This window comes from Schistocerca americana, chromosome 6 (assembly GCF_021461395.2).
Source record: "Schistocerca americana isolate TAMUIC-IGC-003095 chromosome 6, iqSchAmer2.1, whole genome shotgun sequence".
Classification (NCBI taxonomy): domain Eukaryota; kingdom Metazoa; phylum Arthropoda; class Insecta; order Orthoptera; family Acrididae; genus Schistocerca; species Schistocerca americana.
The window spans coordinates 178688200-178712581 of record NC_060124.1 but is presented as its reverse complement, the minus strand read 5'-3'; the positions used below and the strand labels follow the sequence as shown (position 1 = coordinate 178712581).

General features: G+C 42.9%; 1 protein-coding gene across 1 annotated transcript in view; it reads right to left on the bottom strand.

Annotated features, from left to right (window-relative positions):
• The window catches only part of LOC124620034 (lipase 3-like), a 410637-nt gene that overhangs the window by 65084 nt on the left and 321171 nt on the right, over positions 1 to 24382 (bottom strand). Inside the window, exon 6 of the mRNA XM_047146699.1 lies at positions 3289 to 3532. Coding sequence (XP_047002655.1) covers positions 3289 to 3532 — 244 coding nt within the window. The remainder of the gene's footprint in view (positions 1 to 3288; positions 3533 to 24382) is intronic.

The following is a 24382-nucleotide window of genomic DNA, read 5'->3' as shown; positions in this document are numbered from 1 at the left end:
TTATATTGCTCCTGTCTGGAGCCCGTGTATCGGGAGAATGACTCGTGCGTGCACAACGACAGACGGTCTGACGCGGGTCAAGTCGAGTACGTAGTTCTAATTTTCATCCGCCAGAGTACAACAGCGCACAGAGATATTCTAGAAACAGGTCAAGAGCTTGTTTTTATGAATTATTGTGTTTTTTTTTCTTGAAGGCTTTTTTGTTCGTTTATGTTTGTACAGTTTTGTATATGCTTTTAGTAGTGTGAATGATGCATGAATATGGGCTAAAGTAAATATGTAGATCATTGTTCTACTGATAAACGCTGTACGAACTAGCGTGAGAAATTTTTAAGACCGTGTGAACGCAGACGACGGGGAATTTTGTATCATAATATGTTTAGCAAGTTTATGGTAAAAGGACAGCTAATTCGAGTGCAAATGACAATGGTTAATAATGTAAAGTATGAACAAAATATCAGAATGTTAAATACGTGTTTTGGGAAAAAGTGCAGTTCGAAAGTGTGTTATTTGTTGATTGGTTAGTCATGAAAAGCGCGGACTAACGCGGGAGAATAATGTTTTTTTAATGGGCTTAAAGAAAACTGACCAATCACAACGGAATATTCTTCGCTCTTCTTTTCTCTTGGAGATATAGAATGCTTACAGCAGTTTAAGGTAGTTGGTGGGCAGCCTTTTCAATAGTACTGTCGTGTGTCGTATGAGCTCAGAAGGAAGTTATTTGCCGGTTTCAGTTACGCTACATGTTTTAAAATGAATACATATTTATTCCGTTGTGCTTTTCAGAAAGTACGGAATTTTTAAGGAATTTTGTGTATGAGAAAAGACAGTAATTCCGCGTGGCATATTGAGCAGATTGGTGACTAAAAAGATGAGTGCATTACCCCGATAAACTTAATAGTATGGCGAGCGTTTTCATGTAAGAACAGTCCATGCTTAGTAGCAGTTCAGATTTCGGGAAATACATTACCATAAACTTGCTAAGGTGAATGAAAGGGTTTGTACATAACGTGTTAAGATTAAGATTAGCACGGGCTTGGCAGTGAACGTGTACATAATCAACGTTCAGATTATACCAAAGTCTTGCCAGTATTTCCACCTTTCATTCAAAATTAAGACCTTTTCCCGATTCTTAGAACAGTTACGATGTGTGCAGTCTGGTGCGAGTTGCAGTACGGTAGGTTTCTGCTCGGCTTTCCTACCGGCGATCTGCTGCAACGAGTTCACAGCTAGGTGAAGGTAAGGGACGAACGGGAAACGCGCTACCACAAGTACTAAACATTTACTTGCACAGAGACATTCTGGTTTTACTACTGTGTTGTAGTGCTATATTTTCGATTTTTTAGACAGGGACCTTCTGTTGTAAATTTTTCTGGTTATACCACATACACTCTCGATTTTACGTACGCTGTGTTCTTCTGCAACGAGTTTTTTAAGCCATTTTCTTGAACTTTTTCTCCCAAATTTTAAATTTATTATCCTTCTTTATCCGTCCAATACCTGATTTTAGGATTTATGGAGCATTTGTTATGTTTGACATCAGTTTTGGTTTTTCTACAGTAATTCCTAATCCGGCTTTGTTTTCTATTTGTAATTCAGCATTTGTTAGGTTGTTAGAAAGAATGGCAAAATCGTCCGCAAATGCCACGCAATGAATTTATATACCTTTATTCTTAGTCCCGAGTCATTTTGGTGATAGTTCATGTTCTTTTACTTTTTGTTTCCATTCTCTTACTATTTTCTCCAGGACGCAGCTGAATAGGAGTGGAGGCAGGCCGTCACCGTGCCTTACACCTGTTTTTATTTTGAATGCCTTAGATATTTCACCCCGAAACGTAGTTTTGATTTGGTGTTGGTGAGCGTCTCAAGAATAAGGTTTACTAGTTTCAATTTATTGCTAAATTCTCGGATCACTCTGCCTGGTTTTTACATATCAACCGAATCAAATGGCTTTTTAAAATCTATAAATTTTGCAGCCATGTCTTTGTAAGTCTGTGATGGAATATGGAGCAATTATCGCCGTAATAAAATAGGAGAAATCAGAGCTCGTACGGAAACATTTAAGTGCTCGCTTTTCCCGCGCTCATGTCGAGAGTGGAACGTTAGAGAAACAGTCTGAATGTGGTTAAGAACCCTCTGCCAGACACTAAAGTGTAAACTGCAGATTAGTCATTTACACGCAGCTACGGAGGGAAACAGGAGGTGGTGGGGTGGCGTGCACGTTTGGTAATACTTGGAAACTTGTGGTAAGCTCCTATGGGATCAAACTGCTGAGGTCTTCAGTCTCAAGGCTTACACACTGCTTTATCTACCTTTAACTTGCGCTAAGGACAACACGCACACCCATGCCCGAGGGGGGACTCGAACCTCCGACTGGGGGAGCCTCGCGATCCGTGACAAGGCGCCCGACATCGCGCGGCTAACCCGCGCGGCTGGTAATTCTACACCTCTGGGACTATTAAATCCACCCCACTACCTTGACTTCCTGTTCTCCGCAGTATAGCTCCACCACAACTTAGGCGGCATACCGCCTTAGTTAATGAATGGCGTAACATCTCCTCCAATACCAACCTTTCAATCCATCAGGACATTGCCCCAAATCTTTCCCGACTAAGATCTAGAAGATCACTATGGAGAACAGCTCAAGACCTTATGACTACGTCTTACGATGCTATGTATTCATGGAAAAATGGATGGTCTCAGACTGGACTATCCAAGAACTGCAATGAAATATCACCTGGTGGAAACCTATCTAGTACAGACTTGCCAAGAAGAACTTGGGTTATACTCAATAGACTCAGAACTGGTCATGGCAGAAGTGGCGAGATGCTCTGTAGATGGGGCATACGAGATTCACCACAGTGCGATTGTGGACATCCAGAGCAAAAGATCCAGTACATCATTCAGGAATGCCCTAAACGTGCGTTTAAAGGATCCATTCGAGAACTTTATGCAGTCTCCCCTGCAGCCGTCGAGTGGATGGAAAACCTAGACATAGAACTTTAAAGAGATAGCTGAATGACCTTATAGCAACAATTTCTATATGATAATTTTATCTTATCTATGACATGATACCTTATTGTAACAACCTGTGTATGCCTACTTTATCCTTAATTGAATGTCCATAACACGAGACATTATTTATGTGTTATAATGTATGTTGGTTTTATCTTTATCTGTCTGTATGTATTTAAACATGAAACCATTTGTACTTGGAAACCACATACGCTAAATAAATAAACCTCGGTTCGGCGCTGGTGCCAGCGACCGGCGGCACCGGCTGCTTACCATGAGGAGCGGCCAGAGCGAGGCCGTGCTGGTGAAGATGCTGGTGGAACGCTTGAGGCGCGCGACTGGCGCCAGCAGCACGACCGGGTGCAGGTGGCGCGCCAGCCGCGGCCGCAGCGCCAGCGCCGCCAGCGCCGCCGTGGCGCCCATCGAGTGCCCAACGAGCGCCAGCCGCGGCGCGCCAGTAGCGTTCAGCGTCGCCTCCACCAGAGCAGGGATGTCCAGCAGGCCCTCCTCGTGCCAGCTGCGGCGCAGCAAGCACACAACACAGGCCTAATCATCAGGAGGCTCACAGAACAATACAGAATTTTATAAAGCATTGTCGTGTTAAATCCGTTCTGAATCAAGGGCAAGATAATACCTAAGACAATTTTAGGTTCCGTAGGATAAGAGTACTGACTGAACAACGAGACGCCTTAACCCTGTAGCCTGTCGGCCAAACGAGACGTTCAGCCTGCCACCTAACTACAACTAGTAACTCCTCTCATCCTAGATTCTTTAAAGAACCGAACTGCCATGTGCACTTCTCTGCAAAATTAGACAATGAGAGATATAATGTATCATAAAAAATTAACTACTCGGTGAAAAATAAATGAGAAAACGGGAGCATATTACCCAAGTTCTCCCAGTCATGCAAAGAGAGGTGGACGCCACATGGTGTGAGGTCACTGTGATTATGGAGACAAACTGGGTTCGTCCTACAACACGAGGCACTTGAAAGAAAGGGAAATCACTGTGTGTGTCAATCACAGAGCAATTACAGTGCACTCTGCTGGTGCTCTTCATTTCATCATGACCAGTGACAACAATTGGGTGACTTCACATATGGATGAACCATCAGAAAACTGGAGGAAGCTTATCCCTGTAGTGTGATATTGCTCATAGCATTGTTTCATATTCATGGGGAGCTATCCTAATTACAGGCGCTGTTGCTTGTAGGAGAGGAGGTGGTCGATCGCCGGCCGCGGTGGCCGAGCGGTTCTAGGCGCTTCAGTCCGGAACCGCGCTACTGCTATGGGTGCAGGTTCGAATCCTGCCTCGGGCATGGATGTGTGTGATGTCCTTAGGTTAGTTAGGTTTAAGTAGTTCTAAGTTCTAGGGGACTGATGCCTCTGATGTTAAGTCCCATAGTGCTCAGAGCCATTTGAATCATTGGTGGTCTACCATAGTCAACAACAGCAGTAGCTGATCGCTGAATTCTGCAGTGGTGAAGTGGGGACCCTCATCAAACTCCTTCCCTTAGCCCCTCTCTCCCTGTTATCATTCCTTACCCTCTGACCACTCCTTCCCTTCTCTCTGTTTTCTTACTTAAACCGACCTGGCTATCCATCTTGTTTCTTGTACTCGTTCTGGCTTTTGCTCCCCTTGCTTTTTCCTTTTTGGCGCTTTTGGTCCATCTTTACCAATTGACCTCTGCTTCTAAATTATCTCTCCAAAGTGTGAGCCATTTGGGGAAGAATGCCCTCCCTAGCATTTAGAGCGTGGATTCCTCTCCCCACATCGTTCCCCTTTTCCTTCTCCACTAACTTCTCTCCCCCCCACTTTGTCACCAGCATATGTAGTCATTCCATATGGTGAGCCTTTTATATACCCATCTGGCTGAGACCCCTGAACAGGGATCACACTTGTGATACCTGAGCTGTTGCCTCCCTATGCATGCTGAGGAGTGGTTGCTTGTCACTTTGGAGCATCAGAACTCCTTACAATGGCCGCCATCCAGATGGCCCTATCTGTATGTGGGTGGCACCCATGAGGAGAGCCTCTGATCGGGATGGGTGGTATCAGAACGAATGCCTTGCATGTGTAAGTAGGCTGTTTAGGTTTTTTTATTGGTAACGCCACATTTGTATAAATATCACTGGCTGTGTTGTGTGCAGTCTGTGGCTAGTTTGCATTGTTGTCTGCCATTGTAGTGTTGGACAGCGGCAGCTGGATGTGAACAGTGCGTAGCATTGCGCAGTTCGAGGTGAGCCGCCCGCAGTGATTGATGTGGGGAGAGATATGGCGGAGTTTTGTAATTTTTTATATATATATATATATATATATATATATATATATATATATATATAATATATATATTATGACTATTAAGGTAAATATATTGTTTGTTCTCTATTAATATCTTTCATTTGCTAACTATCCCTATCAGTAGTTAGTGCCTTCCGTAGTTTGAATCTTTTATTTAGCTGGCAGTAGTGGCGCTCCCTGTATTGCAGTAGTTCGAGTAATGAAGATTTTTGTGAGGTAAGTGATTTCTGAAAGGTATAGTCTAATGTTAGTCAGGGCCATTTTTTTTGTAGGGATTTTTGAAAGTCAGATTGCGTTGCGCTAAAAATATTGTGTGTCAGGTTAAGCACAGTCCTGTACAATTGTTCAAAAGGGGACGTTTCATATGTCGACCCTTAGCCGAGGATACCTCACTGGAATCTTCTGATTTTTTCCTTGTAGTTTGTGTAATTAGCGTAGATTTTGTTTATTGCTAGCGCGTAATTGTAGAGAGAATCTCCTTTGTAGTTGCAGTCTTGCATTGTTGTACAGTAAAACAGTTGTGACATGCATGTAGATTTGCACCAAGTATTTAAGTAGACATTATTTCCATTTCTATGTTAATGTGTTATCTTATTTTGCTCTTGAAATTGTACTTTTCTGTGTTATCGTGTGAAATATTGTGACAATAATGGCGTGTGAAAAACGTAACACTAGGCTCCAAAGTAAACTGAGAAATAATAGGGACGACGAGCGTAGCTTATCAGCACCACTGTGTAATGAAGTAACAGACATTCAAAGTAGTAATTTGGTGACTGTGCATAGGGAAATGGAGCGGGCGTCAAATAATGGTGTAGACAGTGAAACAGGTAGTGAACAGGGAAGCGTTATCGATCAATCGGTCGGCAACAACTCGTCTCAGGAATCGGGAATGACAGAACACAATATTGCAAATACTGCAGACTCAGGTTTTGGGTTCTCACCGTTTTCTCAAATGAGTCAAGACACATTTTCCGCTTGTCAAAATATGAATGTTGCCGGTGCAAATTCACTGCCGAAAAGCACTTAGGAACATGTTTCAGACACCAGTGCATTGTTATTACAATTACTGCAACAAGTGGGACAAAAGCTTCAAAAGTTAGACACAATGGAACAAAATATTCAAAAGTTAGACACAATGGAACAAAATCAGAGACAAACACAGCAACAGTTAGACACACTGGAACAAAATCAAAGACAAACACAGCAACAGCTTCAAAAGTTAGACTCATTGGAACAAACTCTTCAACAAACGCGTGAAGATTTAACTACTGAGTTACATAACATTGAATCGAAATGTGAAAAAGTCTGTAATGACGTAGAAACTCAAATTTGTGAGCATTTTCAACCTATTTTTTCGCGGCATGAAAATGCATTACAGAACCACGAAGTAGCCGTAAAAGAACTGCAAATTATTGTTCATGAAAATCATGAGACCTTGCAAGCTAAAATTTGACTCAGTTGCGTCTACCGATTCGGTTACGCAACTTGCAAAAACTCAGGAAAACTTAAAGGACACAGTAGAAACACACATGGAGGAAATTAGTACTTTATCAGAGAAAGTAGTTGAACTTTCGGATCAGCTAAATAATTTATCTACGAAGGTAGATGATAATCCGAATGACACAAAACCGGTAGTCTTTAATGACACAGAAGAGTGCGAACAAATTAGGAAATTCAAACAAAATCAGAATCAAATTAATACGCAACACCAAAGAGAAATCCGCGAAGTACAAGATCAGCTGACACTGGTAGTACAAGAATTACGTATTTCAGAGGACACTCGCGCCCCAATGCGGGAAGAGGGACATAGAAATACGGAACAGCCACAAAATAATAACACAGCGCATTTCGGAAATTATGAAAGAAATTGGCAAGGTGCACCGAATTTTGAAATGGAACCGCCGAAACGACGTAACAATGACCGATATGCGACTCGCCGACATGATGATTTTGACTATAAGCTGTTCATTACTACGCGTAAATTCTAAACGTTTAAGAATTCTGGCAACGACATTCATCCACAAGCATGGCTCCATCAATTCTCTCATTGTTTTCCTCCCAACTGATCGTTAGAACACAGATTAGAATTTATGTGTGGCTACTTAGAGAATGAACCAGCTGTAAGAATGCGATCTGTCATTCACGATTGCCACAGTGAAGGAGAGTTTTACCATGCCTTCCTCTCAGCATATTGGTCTGAAGCCACACAAGACCGAGTAAAACATGGTATCATAATGATGAAACATTTCGAACAATCTGAATTTTCGAGTCTTGTGAAATATTTTGAATACATGTTGCACAAGAATCAGTATCTTTCGAACCTATACAGCCCCTCAGAACTCATCCGCATTTGCTTAATCAAATTACCTGAACATTTGCGACATATTATTTTAGCAGGACGTTGCAAAGAAGACATTGAGGCTTTTCAGGGACTGTTACAAGAATTAGAAATTGACACAGGCAGTCGCCGGATGCGAAAACAGGAAAACAATCACTACAGGTCACATATGTCACAATTCCGCGATGACAGAAACAATAACTGGACACGACAAGGCTATTCTTACAACGTAAATCGTGACCAAAACAGACACCACCCGTATGACAACCACTGGCAGAGTAATAGTTACAGAGAAAGATCGCACTTCCATAGTAATGAATATGACAGAGACAATCATAGAAACAGACAATTTGGCAACCAGAACTATTATTATCACGGGAGACAGAATAACTTTAGACGCAACGGTCCAGCGCGCAGTTACGATTCAGGGAGAAATTCTCCACCTCGTGACCGACAAGAAAGAAACTATGGAATCTACCGACATGACGACAGACGATATGATCGTAACGACAGACCTGAAATGCATCAGAACTGGCAGGATTTAAACAGGGCTGGGCCCTCTGGGCAAGGTGAATTTGTAGAAGTTAGGTCTCCAAATCCCAACAACGACGCGCGCCAACAAAGGAACAGACAATGACTCGCACCACAGGCAGCCGCGTGCGCCGGCTGGCTCAGAGAAAAATAACATAGACGCTAACCTTGAGAAAAATTTTAGCATTCCTTACCGACGTATACCGCATGATAATTGCGTTAAGGTTGAAATTCTGCATACTAGGAAGAATAAAGGTTTTCACCACATTTCACATGTAAAACCGTTTATTGAAAGATAATCAGCTTTTTAACTTTGTCTTTGCCATATAACTTTTCACTTTACATTACTGGTATGCTTTGTCAGACTTAGAATCTGTTAATATACAACAATGTTTGAAGTTAAATATCCAGTCAAGAACCAAGAGAACTCATTTAAACAAAAAATTACGAATGCATTGTTATTGAGAACAGACTACACAGTGCTATTGTGTGTGTACATTCTCGCTTGTTAGTTACACGATTACGTAACGACTATAAGACTTACATGCTTAGAACATATACTGGTACTGCTAATGAGATTTACATTTTGGTTTACTCGAAAATACATTCTGGATCTAAAGTACTTTCTGTGAGATACCAGATGACACAGTGGTTAGTTTATGTGACAGCTACACGATTTTATCACGACGCTAATAATGAGTTACAATTTACAATGTTGCTTTTGTAGTGTTTCTGTTTTATATCTGCACAGTTTTCTGTATTATTCTGGAAAGTAAAACATGTTTTAGTAGTATCTTCTGTGGTATAGCTACAATGAGACAGCCTTTTCCGTAGCACAACAATACGTTACAGCACAGTAATTTCTTCATCACAACAATAAGCATAATAACTAAGATATCTATACGCAAAGCATTTCACTTTTGTTTATCATGAAGTAAGTACATTGGCTTCTGCAGAACTTAGCTTTCGGAGGACAATAACTACGACACTTCCACAGAGATTATCTTACAGCAAGACGCACATTTAGCGCTACAGGACACGTATTTGAGTGATTAATTTTGCACTTACATCATTTAGTTTTAAAGATATTTGAAGCACAATGATAGAAAGGTTTTCCGTGATACATTTCATTCCATTGCTGTAATCTGTAACACCTGAGAGTATTATTCATTAATCCTCAGGGGGGTACACGCTTACTTTGTGTATCATGTGTTTGGCAAGCACAAGGAGCCCTAGCTAATATGGTATTTGCTTATACAACTTTACACATCGGTACCATATTTCTCTAACACAGAATTACACAGCTATCTGATCATTTAACTGAGAGATAAACATTTTTTTTACTACATCAGTGACAGATGTTTACGTAATTACACAGTTGGGTAACTTCACACTTACGAAATTGTATTTTGTCTGTACTTTGTGAACTGTTCATATTTTTTTGGAACCATTGTGATACTATGAGAGCTCTGAATGATGTATTTGGTATGGGATCACGATTTTTAAAGTACGTTTGAGGCAGACGACACTTTTGACATGAGCAGAGAATTTTTTTTAGGTTTTGAAATTATTTGCAGAAGCTACGACGATTTTGGGATTTGACTGAGGTGTTATGATGTTATTTTTACGATGACGATGTGTATTATGCTGCTGAGGTATGTTTATGATTAATAAGCTGATGCTATATGAGTTATTTGATTATGCTACGTATTTCTTAATGATGAAATATTGAAGTGTCGCCGCAAGATCTCGTGTCGACGAATATGTACATATGTAACAAGGTAAGGAATAAGGAGTAGTGGTTAGGGACTCTGATTTATGAAAAGAATGTTGGAAACCAAGAATCGTACTTTAAGAGTTATGAAATGTGTGTATATGCGTGAATGTTTCACTATGCCGCCGAAAATTTTTTGGACACTGTTATAGTTACAGGATTTTGTTTTTACACATTTGTAACGCAAATTTTCGAGCTGTGAAATTTTTGTTAGAGATTGTCACTGTAGCAGAAACTGCTGTCGTAAATATTTCGGTAAGAAAGGTAAGTGACCGTGACATAATGCGTTGTGAGCGGCCAGGTGTGCCAGCCGCCTTGAGAAAAAGCCATTAGCTGGAGAAGAAAGAGGCCATTATCCTCGCTATTGACATTTCTTTGTAGAAAGCATCGCAAATATGACACGCTCAAACTTGAAAACATGATTACACTGTAGAGTTCTTAATTTATGATATTTACTGAAATGAAATGATGGGAAACATTTCACATCTATTGTCTTGCTAGTTGAAAGATTGTTTACTGCATTATGAAATGCCATATGGCTAGTGAATGACATTCCACGCCTTGTTTTGCTTATTTTGTTTAATATCTAGTTTCTAGCTGCACTGCAGCATTGGTTAAAATAAAATTTTATAAATGTACTAATATAAATATTTTCTATCTACAGATCCAGTAAATAATAATTTTGTGATATACTTCCAAAAAAATGAGGGAGCACAAAAAGACACTTCCCTTCACAGGAACTACATACATAATTCTCTTTTCAAATACTTGCTAATTTATTTCATAGAATAAGTTTTTGTGGTGCACCACTTTAATTACATAGACATTAAGATGTGAATATACATTTCCCTTGTCTGCATTGTTATCTTTAGTGTACCATTTTTTCTGCTTGAGCTTTGTCGTATTTAGATATAATTTATTACCTTTGCTTCTGCTGTTTGCCAGGCATAGTGCTATTGAATTTTAATTTGTGTTACTCTGCTAAGCCAGGTTACTACTGATTTATTTTTCTTGTTTGCTGCTCATTGCCTTATATTAGTTGTAATTTATGCTGCTTGCTTCGCCATTTGTATTTTTGATCATAGCTGTTTGTGTTAATTGTTTTGCGTGGCTGCATTGCCTTGTCCCTTAGTTTAAGCATCTGAGCTCAGTAGATTTAAGTTAGCTTAAGAGGGGGTAGACCATATAAGAAACTGAATATGGACAAATTGGAAGAAATGCATTGAGAAGTTATATGAAAACGATTTGGGCCAAAATGAGTATTGTATTATGAGCCATAATTATTTTGAAAGAAATATGGTTAGAGTACAGAAAAGAGGTATAGATAGGACTTTTTGGGAATAATGATGAACGAAGGGAGATCTCCAAGAACAAAAAAAGTTTGTTTGCAAAATACTGCAGTACCAAATGCTACACTGATAACGAACCCTGCCTTTCCTTTTGTATTATTTCGATATGTGTTTGTGTACTCTTGTATATTTGCGTTTTTCCTGTCTTTATGTGTTTAGCTAATAAGATTTATGTTGTAGAATTTCTCTTATACTCAGCTACATGAACTATGATGAGGAATACTATTATCCTCAAATATAATTTGCATTAATAATATGTTATTTACTTTGTAAAGATGTTAGACATTATTAATTCTGTTCCATTTTAATGCTCATGTGTGAAGTTGATGTTTCAAAAATCATTCTGTTCTTTTATGTATTTACTTAAATCATAATTCCTGTAACACTGATGTACACTCCTAGAAATGGAAAAAAGAACACATTTACACCGGTGTGTCAGGCCCACCATACTTGCTCCGGACACTGCGAGAGGGCTGTACAGGCAATGATGACACGCACGGCACAGCGGACACACCAGGAACCGCGGTGTTGGCCGTCGAATGGCGCTAGCTGCGCAGCATTTGTGCACCGCCGCCGTTAGTGTCAGCCAGTTTGCCGTGGCATACGGAGCTCCATCGCAGTCTTTAACACTGGTAGCATGCCGCGACAGCGTGGACGTGAACCGTATGTGCAGTTGACGGACTTTGAGCGAGGGCGTATAGTGGGCATGCGGGAGGCCGGGTGGACGTACCGCCGAATTGCTCAACACGTGGGGCGTGAGGTCTCCACAGTACATCGATGTTGTCGCCAGTTGTCAGCGGAAGGTGCACGTGCCCGTCGACCTGGAACCGGACCGCAGCGACGCACGGATGCACGCCAAGACCGTAGGATCCTACGCAGTGCCGTAGGGGACTGCACCACCACTTCCCAGCAAATTAGGGACACTGTTGCTCCTGGGGTATCGGCGAGGACCATTCGCAACCGTCTCCATGAAGCTGGGCTACGGTCCCGCACACCGTTAGGCCGTCTTCCGCTCACGCCCCAACATCGTGCAGCCCGCCTCCAGTGGTGTCGCGACAGGCGTGAATGGAGGGACGAATGGAGACGTGTCGTCTTCAGCGATGAGAGTCGCTTCTGCCTTGGTGCCAATGATGGTCGTATGCGTGTTTGGCGCCGTGCAGGTGAGCGCCACAATCTGGACTGCATACGACCGAGGCACACAGGGCCAACACCCGGCATCATGGTGTGGGGAGCGATCTCCTACACTGGCCGTACACCACTGGTGATCGTCGAGGGGACACTGAATAGTGCACGGTACATCCAAACCGTCATCGAACCCATCGTTCTACCATTCCTAGACCGGCAAGGGAACTTGCTGTTCCAACAGGACAATGCACGTCCGCATGTATCCCGTGCCACCCAACGTGCTCTAGAAGGTGTAAGTCAACTACCCTGGCCAGCAAGATCTCCAGATCTGTCCCCCATTGAGCATGTTTGGGACTGGATGAAGCGTCGTCTCACGCGGTCTGCACGTCCAGCACGAATGCTGGTCCAACTGAGGCGCCAGGTGGAAATGGCATGGCAAGCCGTTCCACAGGACTACATCCAGCATCTCTACGATCGTCTCCATGGGAGAATAGCAGCCTGCATTGCTGCGAAAGATGGATATACACTGTACTAGTGCCGACATTGTGCATGCTCTGTTGCCTGTGTCTATGTGCCTGTGGTTCTGTCAGTGTGATCATGTGATGTATCTGACCCCAGGAATCTGTCAGTAAAGTTTCCCCTTCCTGGGACAATGAATTCACGGTGTTCTTATTTCAATTTCCAGGAGTGTATATATCTATTTCTATTCTTTTGTAAAGCCTGTATTACTACAAATGTTATCTGTATTGTTATGTTCTTTAATGATGTATTTTGTACCTTTGTAATTGTATTCTTATGTTATAAAATTGTAATTGACACCAGTTCATCAAATTAAGTAACTTGTAAGTTCGATTTCACTGCACATGTTTCTGTTGGTCATAGTATATGGACAATATAAGAGAAGTAGGGACTGATAGTGTTTGCACGTGTGTTAATAATTCAGCAAGGGACTGGATAACAGCATTGCTGGTTCTAAGGACATTTCAAAAAAAAATTTCTGCGGGTGCACAAGTGGTGGTTTATGGACTTGCTATATTCTCCGCAAGAATCTTCGATGGTGATTGTGCACCTGCACAGTCGCAACAGATGGCTGCTAGCCATCTCTACAAGGACTACAGTGGGTCTGCATCTTTGATGGCCCACCAATACCATTATTTCTACAAGGACTACAGTGGGTCTGCACCTCTGGTGGCCCACCAATACCATACTCTCTACCAGGACTACAGTGGGTCTACTCTGTGATGACCTACCTACCAATATTCTTCAAAACGTCGAATGACTCTGCTGTGGGTTTGCTCTGTTGTGGCCCATTATCTGTCAGCATGTCAAGAGTCAGCACTGTCTTTCCGTTGGAAGGACAACGCTACTTCTTCAAGACTGCATGGAAATCCACTACTTCTGTGTGCATTTTCTTTTACTGCTCAGACTTTGAGAAAAACACTGATATTCTACTGTTATGTACGATTAGGACTGTCTTTATGGACTGTGAGAAAATTTTAGCTTTTGACCAACATTGTATCAATAAGTGTGTGCATTTGATTTCTTTGTTATTGTAATTATGAAAAAAATTTTCAAATCATTATTGGCCACTGCCCAAAACAATTTGCAAAATTTTTTGTGGGGAGCATGGGGGCTATGTAAGTAGGCTGTTTAGGTTTTTTTATTGGTAACGCCACATTTGTATAAAAATCACTGGCTGTGCTGTGTGCAGTCTGTGGCTAGTTTGCATTGTTGTCTGCCATTGTAGTGTTGGGCAGCGGCAGCTGGATGTGAACAGCGCGTAGCGTTGCGCAGTTGGAGGTGAGCCGCCACCAGTGATGGATGTGGGGAGAGAGATGGCGGCGTTTTGTAATTTGTCATGAACTGCTATATATATTATGACTATTAAGGTAAATATATTGTTTGTTCTCTATTAATATCTTTCATTTGCTAACTATATCTATCAGTAGTTAGTGCCTTCCGTAGTTTGAATCTTTTATTTAGCTGGCAGTAGTGGCGCTCCCTGTATTGCAGTAGTTCGAGTAATGAAGATTTTTGTGAGGTAAGTGATTTCTGAAAGGTATAGTTTAATGTTAGTCAGGGCCATTTTTTTTGTAGGGATTTTTGAAAGTCAGATTGCGTTGCGCTAAAAATATTGTGTGTCAGGTTAAGCACAGTCCTGTACAAATGTTCAAAGGGGACGTTTCACATGTGATACGTGTTAAGCTCCAAACAACTGGTTGAACTTCTATGGCCATCTCTTCAGCTAGTAATGGACCATTCATTGCTGCTTCTAATGACCCTGTAGTGTTCCCTTCCCTGTCTACATGCTGGGAGAAGGGCCAGGCTCGCCAGCTTTTAGTCAAACATTTTTCCCGCTACCTGTTCTGCAGTAAGACTGATAGAGACACATCCACTGCCACTAAGCCGCTATTTTTGTGAAAATTATCGACGAGTTTGTCGCAGTTGAGTCTCTCAGTAAGATGCGATCGGGATCCCTGTTGATCACAACTTCTTCTGATGCGCAATCTGCGCTCCTTGTGCTTCTGACCATCCAGGCGACCTCCTGGTGTCCATTACTCATCACTGGTCTTTGAATATGGTTCAGGGAGTCCTCCTTCAGACAGACCTCATCCTTAAAACTGATTAGGAACTATGGACCAATCTCGAAAGATGAAACATCCATTTTGTTGGGTCTGATCAGAAAGATCGTAAGGACAATTGCACTGACACCAGCACATTTATTCTGGCATCCACGACCCATGAAGTGTTTTCAATGCTTGCGTTTTGGGCAAATGTCATCCCACTGTATGACGGACCCACTATGCAGTGCATGTGGACACCCAGTCCATGAAAGGAGGCCCTGCATTCCACCACCCGCGTGAGTTAATTATCTTGACCATCACCCTCCACACTCACCACATTGACCAGTTTATAAGAAGGTACAGGAGTATAAGCCCCTTGATGTCTGCCTCAATAGCTGTGTGGTCAGCACGACAGAATGCCATGCTAAGTGGCCTGAGTTCGATTCCCAGCTGGGTCAGAGATTTTCTCCACTCAGGGACAGGGTGTTGTGTTGTGTTGTGTTCATCATCATCATCTCATCCCCATCGACGCGCAAGTCGACAAAGTGGCGTCAAATCGAAAGACTTGCACCAGGTGACTGGTCTACCCAATGAGAGGTCCTAGCCAAACTACATTTCATTTCATTTTCATCCCTTGATAGTTTATTCCACTGAGAATCGTCAGAAATATGACAGAATTCACCCTTTTAAGATGACATCTAACTTTGCTTCTACTTGGGCTTTCCCTCTCCTCCCTCCCCTTACTCCAGTCCCACTCCAATTCCTCACCACCACACCTGTCGTTCCCATGCTGTTGCCTCTGGGTGCCACTCCCCCTCCCCAGTCAGAGAAGTGTCTCCTTCTTCAGCACACACCAATGATGGCGTTCCCCCCTCTCCCCTGGGTCTCCTCCCCCCCCCCCCAGTGCCTGCCAGACCAGAGGCCTGCAGTCACAACACAGGCATGGAATTCACAGTCGGTGTGCCCCAAGGCTATCGACACTCTTTCATTTCAGGATAATGCAGTAGCCTGCTCTCTGCCTGTGCCCTGTCCTTCTCTATCTATAAAAGAGAATAACAAGAAATCTAAGTCCCAGGACAACAGGAGAAGCGCACATCCCCCCCCCCCCTTGAGTGCCCCAGTGATGCCATATTCCTCATCACAACCTGAGTCAGACCTCTTATTTATCGTTATCAGTCCATCCTCGTTGGTGATGGATGGTGACCCTGTGGCGTGATTGGCTCCAGCCCATTCACCTCCCATTTGGATCCCAGTTCCATGCTTATTCAATGGAACTGTAATGGATACTATGTCACCTCCCAGAGTTGCAATCCCTTATTTTCTTTTACTCAGCAACTTGTGTCATTCAGAATCTCATTTTACTGATGCTCGCTCATTCACTGACCCTTTGTAGGTTTCATGCTTCCTGTTGGAATTGAGTTGGTCTTTTGAGCACTTCCACAGGTCCACTTGTATTCTGCAGTCATAGTTTGCAGTATTTATCTCTATCCTGTCTGGCCATCTACAGCCACTGAGCTAACTGGCCTCCATTAGCAACTCCCCTCTACCTTGCTCATTCTTGTGGATTTTAATGTCCACCATCCTTTGTGGGACAGTGCTTTTTCATTTAGTCAGGGTTCCCCATTGACCAATGTCTTGTGGAACACCACCTGTGCCTTCACAATGATGGCTCCCCCACTCATTTTAGTGCCACATATGGCACTTTCTCTGCCATTGATCTTTTTCTCATTTCCCCTCCCCTCCTTCCTCCTTACACTGGTCACCACACGATAACCCCTTTGATAGAGACACTTTCCCATTGATTTCCTTGTTCTGTTCCCACCTCCTACTCGCCAGGTTAAGCTTATGGGCTTCCCATCGTCTCTACATATCTTCCAGGTCGTGTTCATACCTTCATTGTCAGGTGGTATTGATAAATTAGTTCGTGATCTGTCCAATAAGATAATTCGCCTTACAAACATTGCCATCCTTCATTCGACAGGCTCCATTCACCGCCGATCAGTCTCGTGGTGGAGCACAGCCATTGCCACCGTCATCTGTGATCGTCGTCGTGCCTTACAATATCTAAAGTGGCACCCTCTTCCACTGGTTCAAATGGTTCAAATGGCTCTGAGCACTATGGGACTTAACAGCTGTGGTCATCAGTCCCCTAGAACTTAGAACTACTTAAACCTAACTAACCTAAGGACATCACACACATCCATGCCCGAGACAGTCGCACGGTTCCGGACTGCGCGCCTAGAACCACGATACCACCGCGGCCGGCTCTTCCACTGGTCTTACTACCTTTAAACGTCTTCACGCCAAAGTTCATTACTTACTAAAACAGAACTAGTGGGTTTTTTGAAACGCTTTGTCTCTTCCCTAGGTTCTTCTGGCCCTTTCTCATGCGTCTAGGCTACACTACACACCCTCCAGGATTGTCAGTGGCCGTCTTCTATTCCTGGCCTTATCATTCTAGGTGGGTTTTGTACAGATCCATCAGTTCTCGTGGGACACCTGACGACCCACTTTGCGATGGCATTGGCGTCAGCCATCTATACAGCCGTTTCCTTGTCCAGAAACAGTAGGCTGCAGCTTCCCACTCACGTTTTACCCCTTCTCAGGCGTAATTCTACAATGAAGCTTTTACTGAGTGAGAAATTCTGGCCCTTTCTTCTTCCCACAATTCAGCTCCTGGTCTGAATCCATGTATAATCAATTGCTTCAACACCTAGATCCTCCACAATGACAATATCTCCTCGAGGTGTTTAACCTTTTTTGATTCCAAGGCGTTTTCCCCTCTAAGTGAAAAGACAGTACTGTGGCCCTGTCGTTAAGTTCAGTTACCAGCCCATCAATCTAATCGGTGTTCCATGCAAGTTACTTGACGGTTGTTCGTCGGCTCACTTTGGTCCTCGAATTTCAGGACCTTTTATCTTCTTGCCAGTGTGGCTTTTGAGAGGCATTACCTCCGATCGATCAACTGCTTCAAGTGGAAACCACAGTTCGGTAGACCTTTTCTTAGTCCTGCCATCCTTTTGCAGTTTTCTTCGACCTTCGTAAGGCCTATGACATGGCTTGGCACCCTCACATCCTACTTACTCTCCATGAGCGAGGTCTTTGTGGCACTTTCTCGTTTTTTATTCGCCATTTTCTGTCCCACTGGTCGTTCAGAGTCTGAGTTGGCACCGTTCTATGTTCCCTGCAGACATAGGAGAATGGTCTTCCACAGGAATCTGTATTAAGTGTCCTTCTTTTTCATATCACTGTACTGGACTTGGAAATCCAAAACCTCATCTACATGTGTGAGAAGGTTCACGTGACCACTGATACCAGCATCGTTCCACAACTGACACAACACGCTCATCTTGTGTGGGAATTCTCCGAAAGGACCATCTCGCCACACAGAAGGCCACAATTTGACCCATTTCAAACTAGCTAAGTTGGCTGTAGGAAGCATGAGTGCATCTTCGTGGCATAGTCACCTTCTTGTTTCACACGTTTGCACCACACTGAGCCTTCTGGCTGTGAGCATTCTCTATTAGAGGGTAGACACAGATGGCGCTCTGGTAGCTATACTGTCTGTTGGCGGACGACGTTGAAGCCATTATCAATACATCTACTGTCGTCCAGATGGCATTGGATCAAAATCTACATCGTCTTTCCAAGGCTGTGAAGTTTGGGTAATATGACTTGTAACACCTCCGATATATGTATCCCGCTCGATCGGGATCTGAATAGCAGCCCAAGTAAATATTAATTAATGTGACCGTGTACCTAATGGGGCTAGCAATCGGATTTGACTGCTACGGAGTTGTTACATTCCATTTTGTCCTTCTCAAATGCTGTAATAATGAAACGTCTGGTGACAAGAAGAACGCCAACACAGCTTCATTAATCAAGAACCTATGTTCGTCTCTAAAACACAAGAAAAAGGAGACAGCCACTGCCTTCGTCATACATATTTAATTACAGCTAATCTCAGCACAGGCTTCTTCGTTATTCATAATCGTCACACGCTAAATACAATCACTGCAATCCAACACTGCAATCCAACACTGCAATCCAAATGATGCCGGCGCGGTACACGCGAAACCACAAATATCGGCACAGAAATATCACTGATCACTCTCGTAATTATACTTTTTCACTTTCCCGTATTATTCTAACACAAAGGGGTTAAACCGCGGCGATGGCCACTCCCTTTGTCGGTACAGCCTTGGGATATAGCAACAGGCCTCCACACGGCTAGGCCTGCAACCTGGGAACAGGCTGACTGACTCAACTCTCACTCGCTCTCGCAACCCGACACTATCGATTGTTTGCCCTTTCGACCTGTGCCAAGTGCAAACTGACAGTAAGGGCCTACGGACCCCTTACAGACTGCATTTTAAATTTTTTAATTTGGTCAATAATAATATGAACTCCTGAAAATAAATTTTCTTTCAGCTGTAAGTCTTTCGACATATTGCCCACTACTGCCCATTAGTGATGTAGATGGCCACCTGACACGGAGATGGGGAAACAGCTGTGTAGTTGGTAGTCACAACTTTTGTAGTCCTGTCTTCCTCAGTTGCGTGTAATATTACAGTATATTGATAATTTTTACTTATGGACCGTCTGACAGCAACTGAATAAAACACAATTTTAGTGCCATACGCGTTTCACCTTTATTTTCTGCAAGGCATCATCAGTGGGCTGGAATATGTACATATGTTAGCTATTTTATTTACATTTTTGTCACTGTGCCTATAGGTTATAAACAGTTCTGGTGGTTGCTGTTTCCTATTAAGTAGCAATGTTTTGAACTGTACTTACAGGTTGCGTGGACAATTTCTTACATATTACGCTCCTGTTGCATTTTTGGTGATGTTCTTCTTCTTATGAGCGCCAGTATGCGGTTTTTTCCACATTCCACAGCACTATGCACTGAACGCTTGTTTTAATGCAATGTTTTGGTTTCTGTTGCCGACTGTCAAATGTTTTTGCCCAAAGATCGAAACTTACAGACAAGGGAAATGTAACAGTACTCATGGATAAAGAGCAATACATCACAAAAATCAAGGAATACATAAACACCAATGCCATACTAAAACTGAAGTCAGATCCAACTACACGATTCCAGGCAAATGTGAAACGAACACTGAAAAACATTGAACACATACTTACAGACAAACAGAAATACTACTTAACACAGAAAAACCCACAAGCACCAACACTCCACAGTCAACCGAAAGTACATAAAGACGGAATGCCAATGAGAGCTGTTATCAACTTCAAGAAAGCCCCAACATACCGCATAGCCAAACACCTCCAAAAGTTAGTTACAAAACACTATGAAGTAGAAAACAACAGAACAGTGATAAACACAGGAAACCTAATAGAAAACATACAGAACGTACAGGTACCACACACAGCATCACTGATTTCATTCGATATAGAAAATATGTATACCTCAATCCCTATCACAGAAACGATAGAAATCATAGAACAACATCTCTCATCCCACAGCAACCTCACCACAGACGCAATAAAAGAAATAACAGATATGCTCAGACTGACAACTGAACAAAACTGCTTTCAGTTTGAGAAAGAATATTATCTACAAACTGATGGACTGCCCATGGGATCCCCAATATCAGGAACACTAGCAAATATTTTCATCAGTCACCTAGAAAATCAGATATTTGAAAAGATAACCACAAATGAAAGTTTCAAAATCATATATTTGTACAGATACGTGGATGACATTACTTGTCTGGTAGATGAGCCAGGTGAAAAAATAGATGAACTCCATTCAGAAATAAACAAAGCTCATCAGAACACAAAATTCACACTTGAAAAAGAAAAAGAAAATCAAATAAATTTTCTTGACATTACAATTAAAAAAGAAAATGGCAAACATACATTTAACATCTTTAGAAAACCAACAGCCACAGACACAATAATACATTCCACATCCAACCACCCCCACAGCCAGAAACTTGCAGCACTAAGACACATGTTACATAGATTACACAGAATCCCACTCAGCAAGAGAAACTATGAACAAGAAATGAGTACAATCATACAAATAGCTAGGAACAATGGGTATGACACACATGTGGTACACAGGCTCAATCAAAAAATAAAAACACAAATAAAAAACAAACACAACATTTCCAGAATACAAAAGAACTCACAAGCTGAAAACTTACAAACACACTGAACAAACACACACAATGACAACACCACACAGAAAAGAACCAGATGGTACACCATGACCTACACACATAAACTAACACACAGAGTTGCAAACATGCTAAAGAGACAGGGCTTCAAAATAGCATATAAGCCTGGGCAAACCCTTCAATCACACCTAAGCCAGCCAGCTACCAAGAGGGACAAATTCCAACGATCAGGAATATATAAACTTGAATGTCAAAGTTGTGATGCAGTATACATAGGCATGACACGCAGTAATTTTGAAACAAGATACAAAGAACATATCAGATTTTGGAAGTAAGAAAGAAACCATTCCACATTTGCAGAGCATTTAAAACACTACAATCATCATCCTACAAACATGGAACAAGAAATGAAAATAATGAGAATAAGCAACCATGACAAACATCTTATACAAACACAAGAAAACCTCCACATCCAGAAAGCCATAGCAGAAAACAAACATGTGATAAATGAACAAACACACATCAGCACAGGCTCCCTACTACACTTAATAAAGGATATATATATATATATATATATATATATATATATATATATATATATATATATATATATATATATACAAACGCATACACAAATGCATACACGAACAGACCAGAGATACTTTAATAACTACACTCATAAGTTTCGATCTTTGGGCAAAAACATTTGACAGTCGGCAACAGAAACCAAAACATTGCATTAAAACAAGCGTTCAGTGCATAGTGCTGTGGAATGTGGAAAAAACCGCAAATTGGCGCTTATAAGAAGAAGAACAACACCAAAAATGCAACAGAAGCGTAATATGTAAGAAATTGTCCACGCAACCTGTAAGTACAGTTCAAAACATTACTACTTAATAGGAAATAGCAACCACCAGAACTGTTTATAACCTGTAGGTAGAGTGACAAAAATGTAAATAAAATAGCTAACATATGTACATATTCCAGGCCACAGATGATGCCTTGCAGAAAATAAAGGTGAAACGCGTATGGCACTAAAATTGTGTTTTATTCAGTTGCTGTCAGACGGTCCATTGCGGAAAGCACAGTTGGAAAACTGCGAAATTAAACTGAGAAGAAAAACACATACACACAAAAGTTTTCAAATCTGAGGACGGTTGTAGCCACAAAAGATATCAAGTTTAACAGGGAGATCGAAACTTATGAAAAGAAACAGACGGAACTGGATACGTAGGCGACAACCACTTCACAAATAATGAGCAACATTGCGAACACAGAACAAAAACTGCAGTAGAGTCTTGTAACACACGTAGTACAGGCATAGTTGCGAAAGAGGAACGATCTGATCCACTCAAAAAGCAGGATGGATGGTACCCAACGCATTTTGTTAAGAACAGTGAACTGGTATTGCCAAGAATGTGGACAGACTAACAGAAAATTAATGCTGCTGTTGACGCATTAGCAGAGAATGTTAAGGGGTGGGGCTTGAAACTCGGAGTCTCTGGCACGAGTTTTCGAGAATTCAGAAACTAAATCTCGAAATAGTACAGTTCTGAGCAATAGCAAGACTGCGTGTGGCTTAATTTCGAAGTGACAGTATCATACGACGGCAACGTTAGAATCTAGATGAAGGAGCTTTGTGAGAACTGGCTCCACAAATTAGAATATTTGAATGTACGGTGCAGAAAATGAGAGATAGTTTGGGAACTTTCCAACAACTCGGGTTCGTTGGTTGATTTGGGGAAGGGGACCAAACAGCGAGTCATTGGTCCCATCTGATTAGGGAAGGATGGGGAAGGAAATCAACCGTGCCCTTTCAAAAGAACTACACTCCTGGAAATGGAAAAAAGAACACATTGACACCGGTGTGTCAGACCCACCATACTTGCTCCGGACACTGCGAGAGGGCTGTACAAGCAATGATCACACGCGCGGCACAGCGGACACACCAGGAACCGCGGTGTTGGCCGTCGAATGGCGCTAGCTGCGCAGCATTTGTGCACCGCCGCCGTCAGTGTCAGCCAGTTTGTCGTGGCATACGGAGCTCCATCGCAGTCTTTAACACTGGTAGCATGCCGCGACAGCGTGGACGTGAACCGTATGTGCAGTTGACGGACTTTGAGCGAGGGCGTATAGTGGGCATGCGGGAGGCCGGGTGGACGTACCGCCGAATTGCTCAACACGTGGGGCGTGAGGTCTCCACAGTACATCGACGTTGTCGCCAGTGGTCGGCGGAAGGTGCACGTGCCCGTCGACCTGGGACCGGACCGCAGCGACGCACGGATGCACGCCAAGACCGTAGGATCCTACGCAGTGCCGTAGGGGACCGCACCGCCACTTCCCAGCAAATTAGGGACACTGTTGCTCCTGGGGTATCGGCGAGGAACATTCGCAACCGTCTCCATGAAGCTGGGCTACGGTCCCGCACACCGTTAGGCCGTCTTCCGCTCACGCCCCAACATCGTGCAGCCCGCCTCCAGTGGTGTCGCGACAGGCGTGAATGGAGGGACGAATGGAGACGTGTCGTCTTCAGCGATGAGAGTCGCTTCTGCCTTGGTGCCAATGATGGTCGTATGCGTGTTTGGCGCCGTGCAGGTGAGCGCCACAATCAGGACTGCATACGACCGAGGCACACAGGGCCAACACCCGGCATCATGGTGTGGGGAGCGATCTCCTACACTGGCCGTACACCACTGGTGATCGTCGAGGGGACACTGAATAGTGCACGGTACATCCAAACCGTCATCGAACCCATCGTTCTACCATTCCTAGACCGGCAAGGGAACTTGCTGTTCCAACAGGACAATGCACGTCCGCATGTATCCCGTGCCACCCAACGTGCTCTAGAAGGTGTAAGTCAACTACCCTGGCCAGCAAGATCTCCGGATCTGTCCCCCATTGATCATGTTTGGGACTGGATGAAGCGTCGTCTCACGCGGTCTGCACGTCCAGCACGAACGCTGGTCCAACTGAGGCGCCAGGTGGAAATGGCATGGCAAGCCGTTCCACAGGACTACATCCAGCATCTCTACGATCGTCTCCATGGGAGAATAGCAGCCTGCATTGCTGCGAAATGTGGATATACACTGTACTAGTGCCGACATTGTGCATGCTCTGTTGCCTGTGTCTATTTGCCTGTGGTTCTGTCAGTGTGATCATGTGATGTATCTGACCCCAGGAATGTGTCAATAAAGTTTCCCCTTCCTGGGACAATGAATTCACGGTGTTCTTAT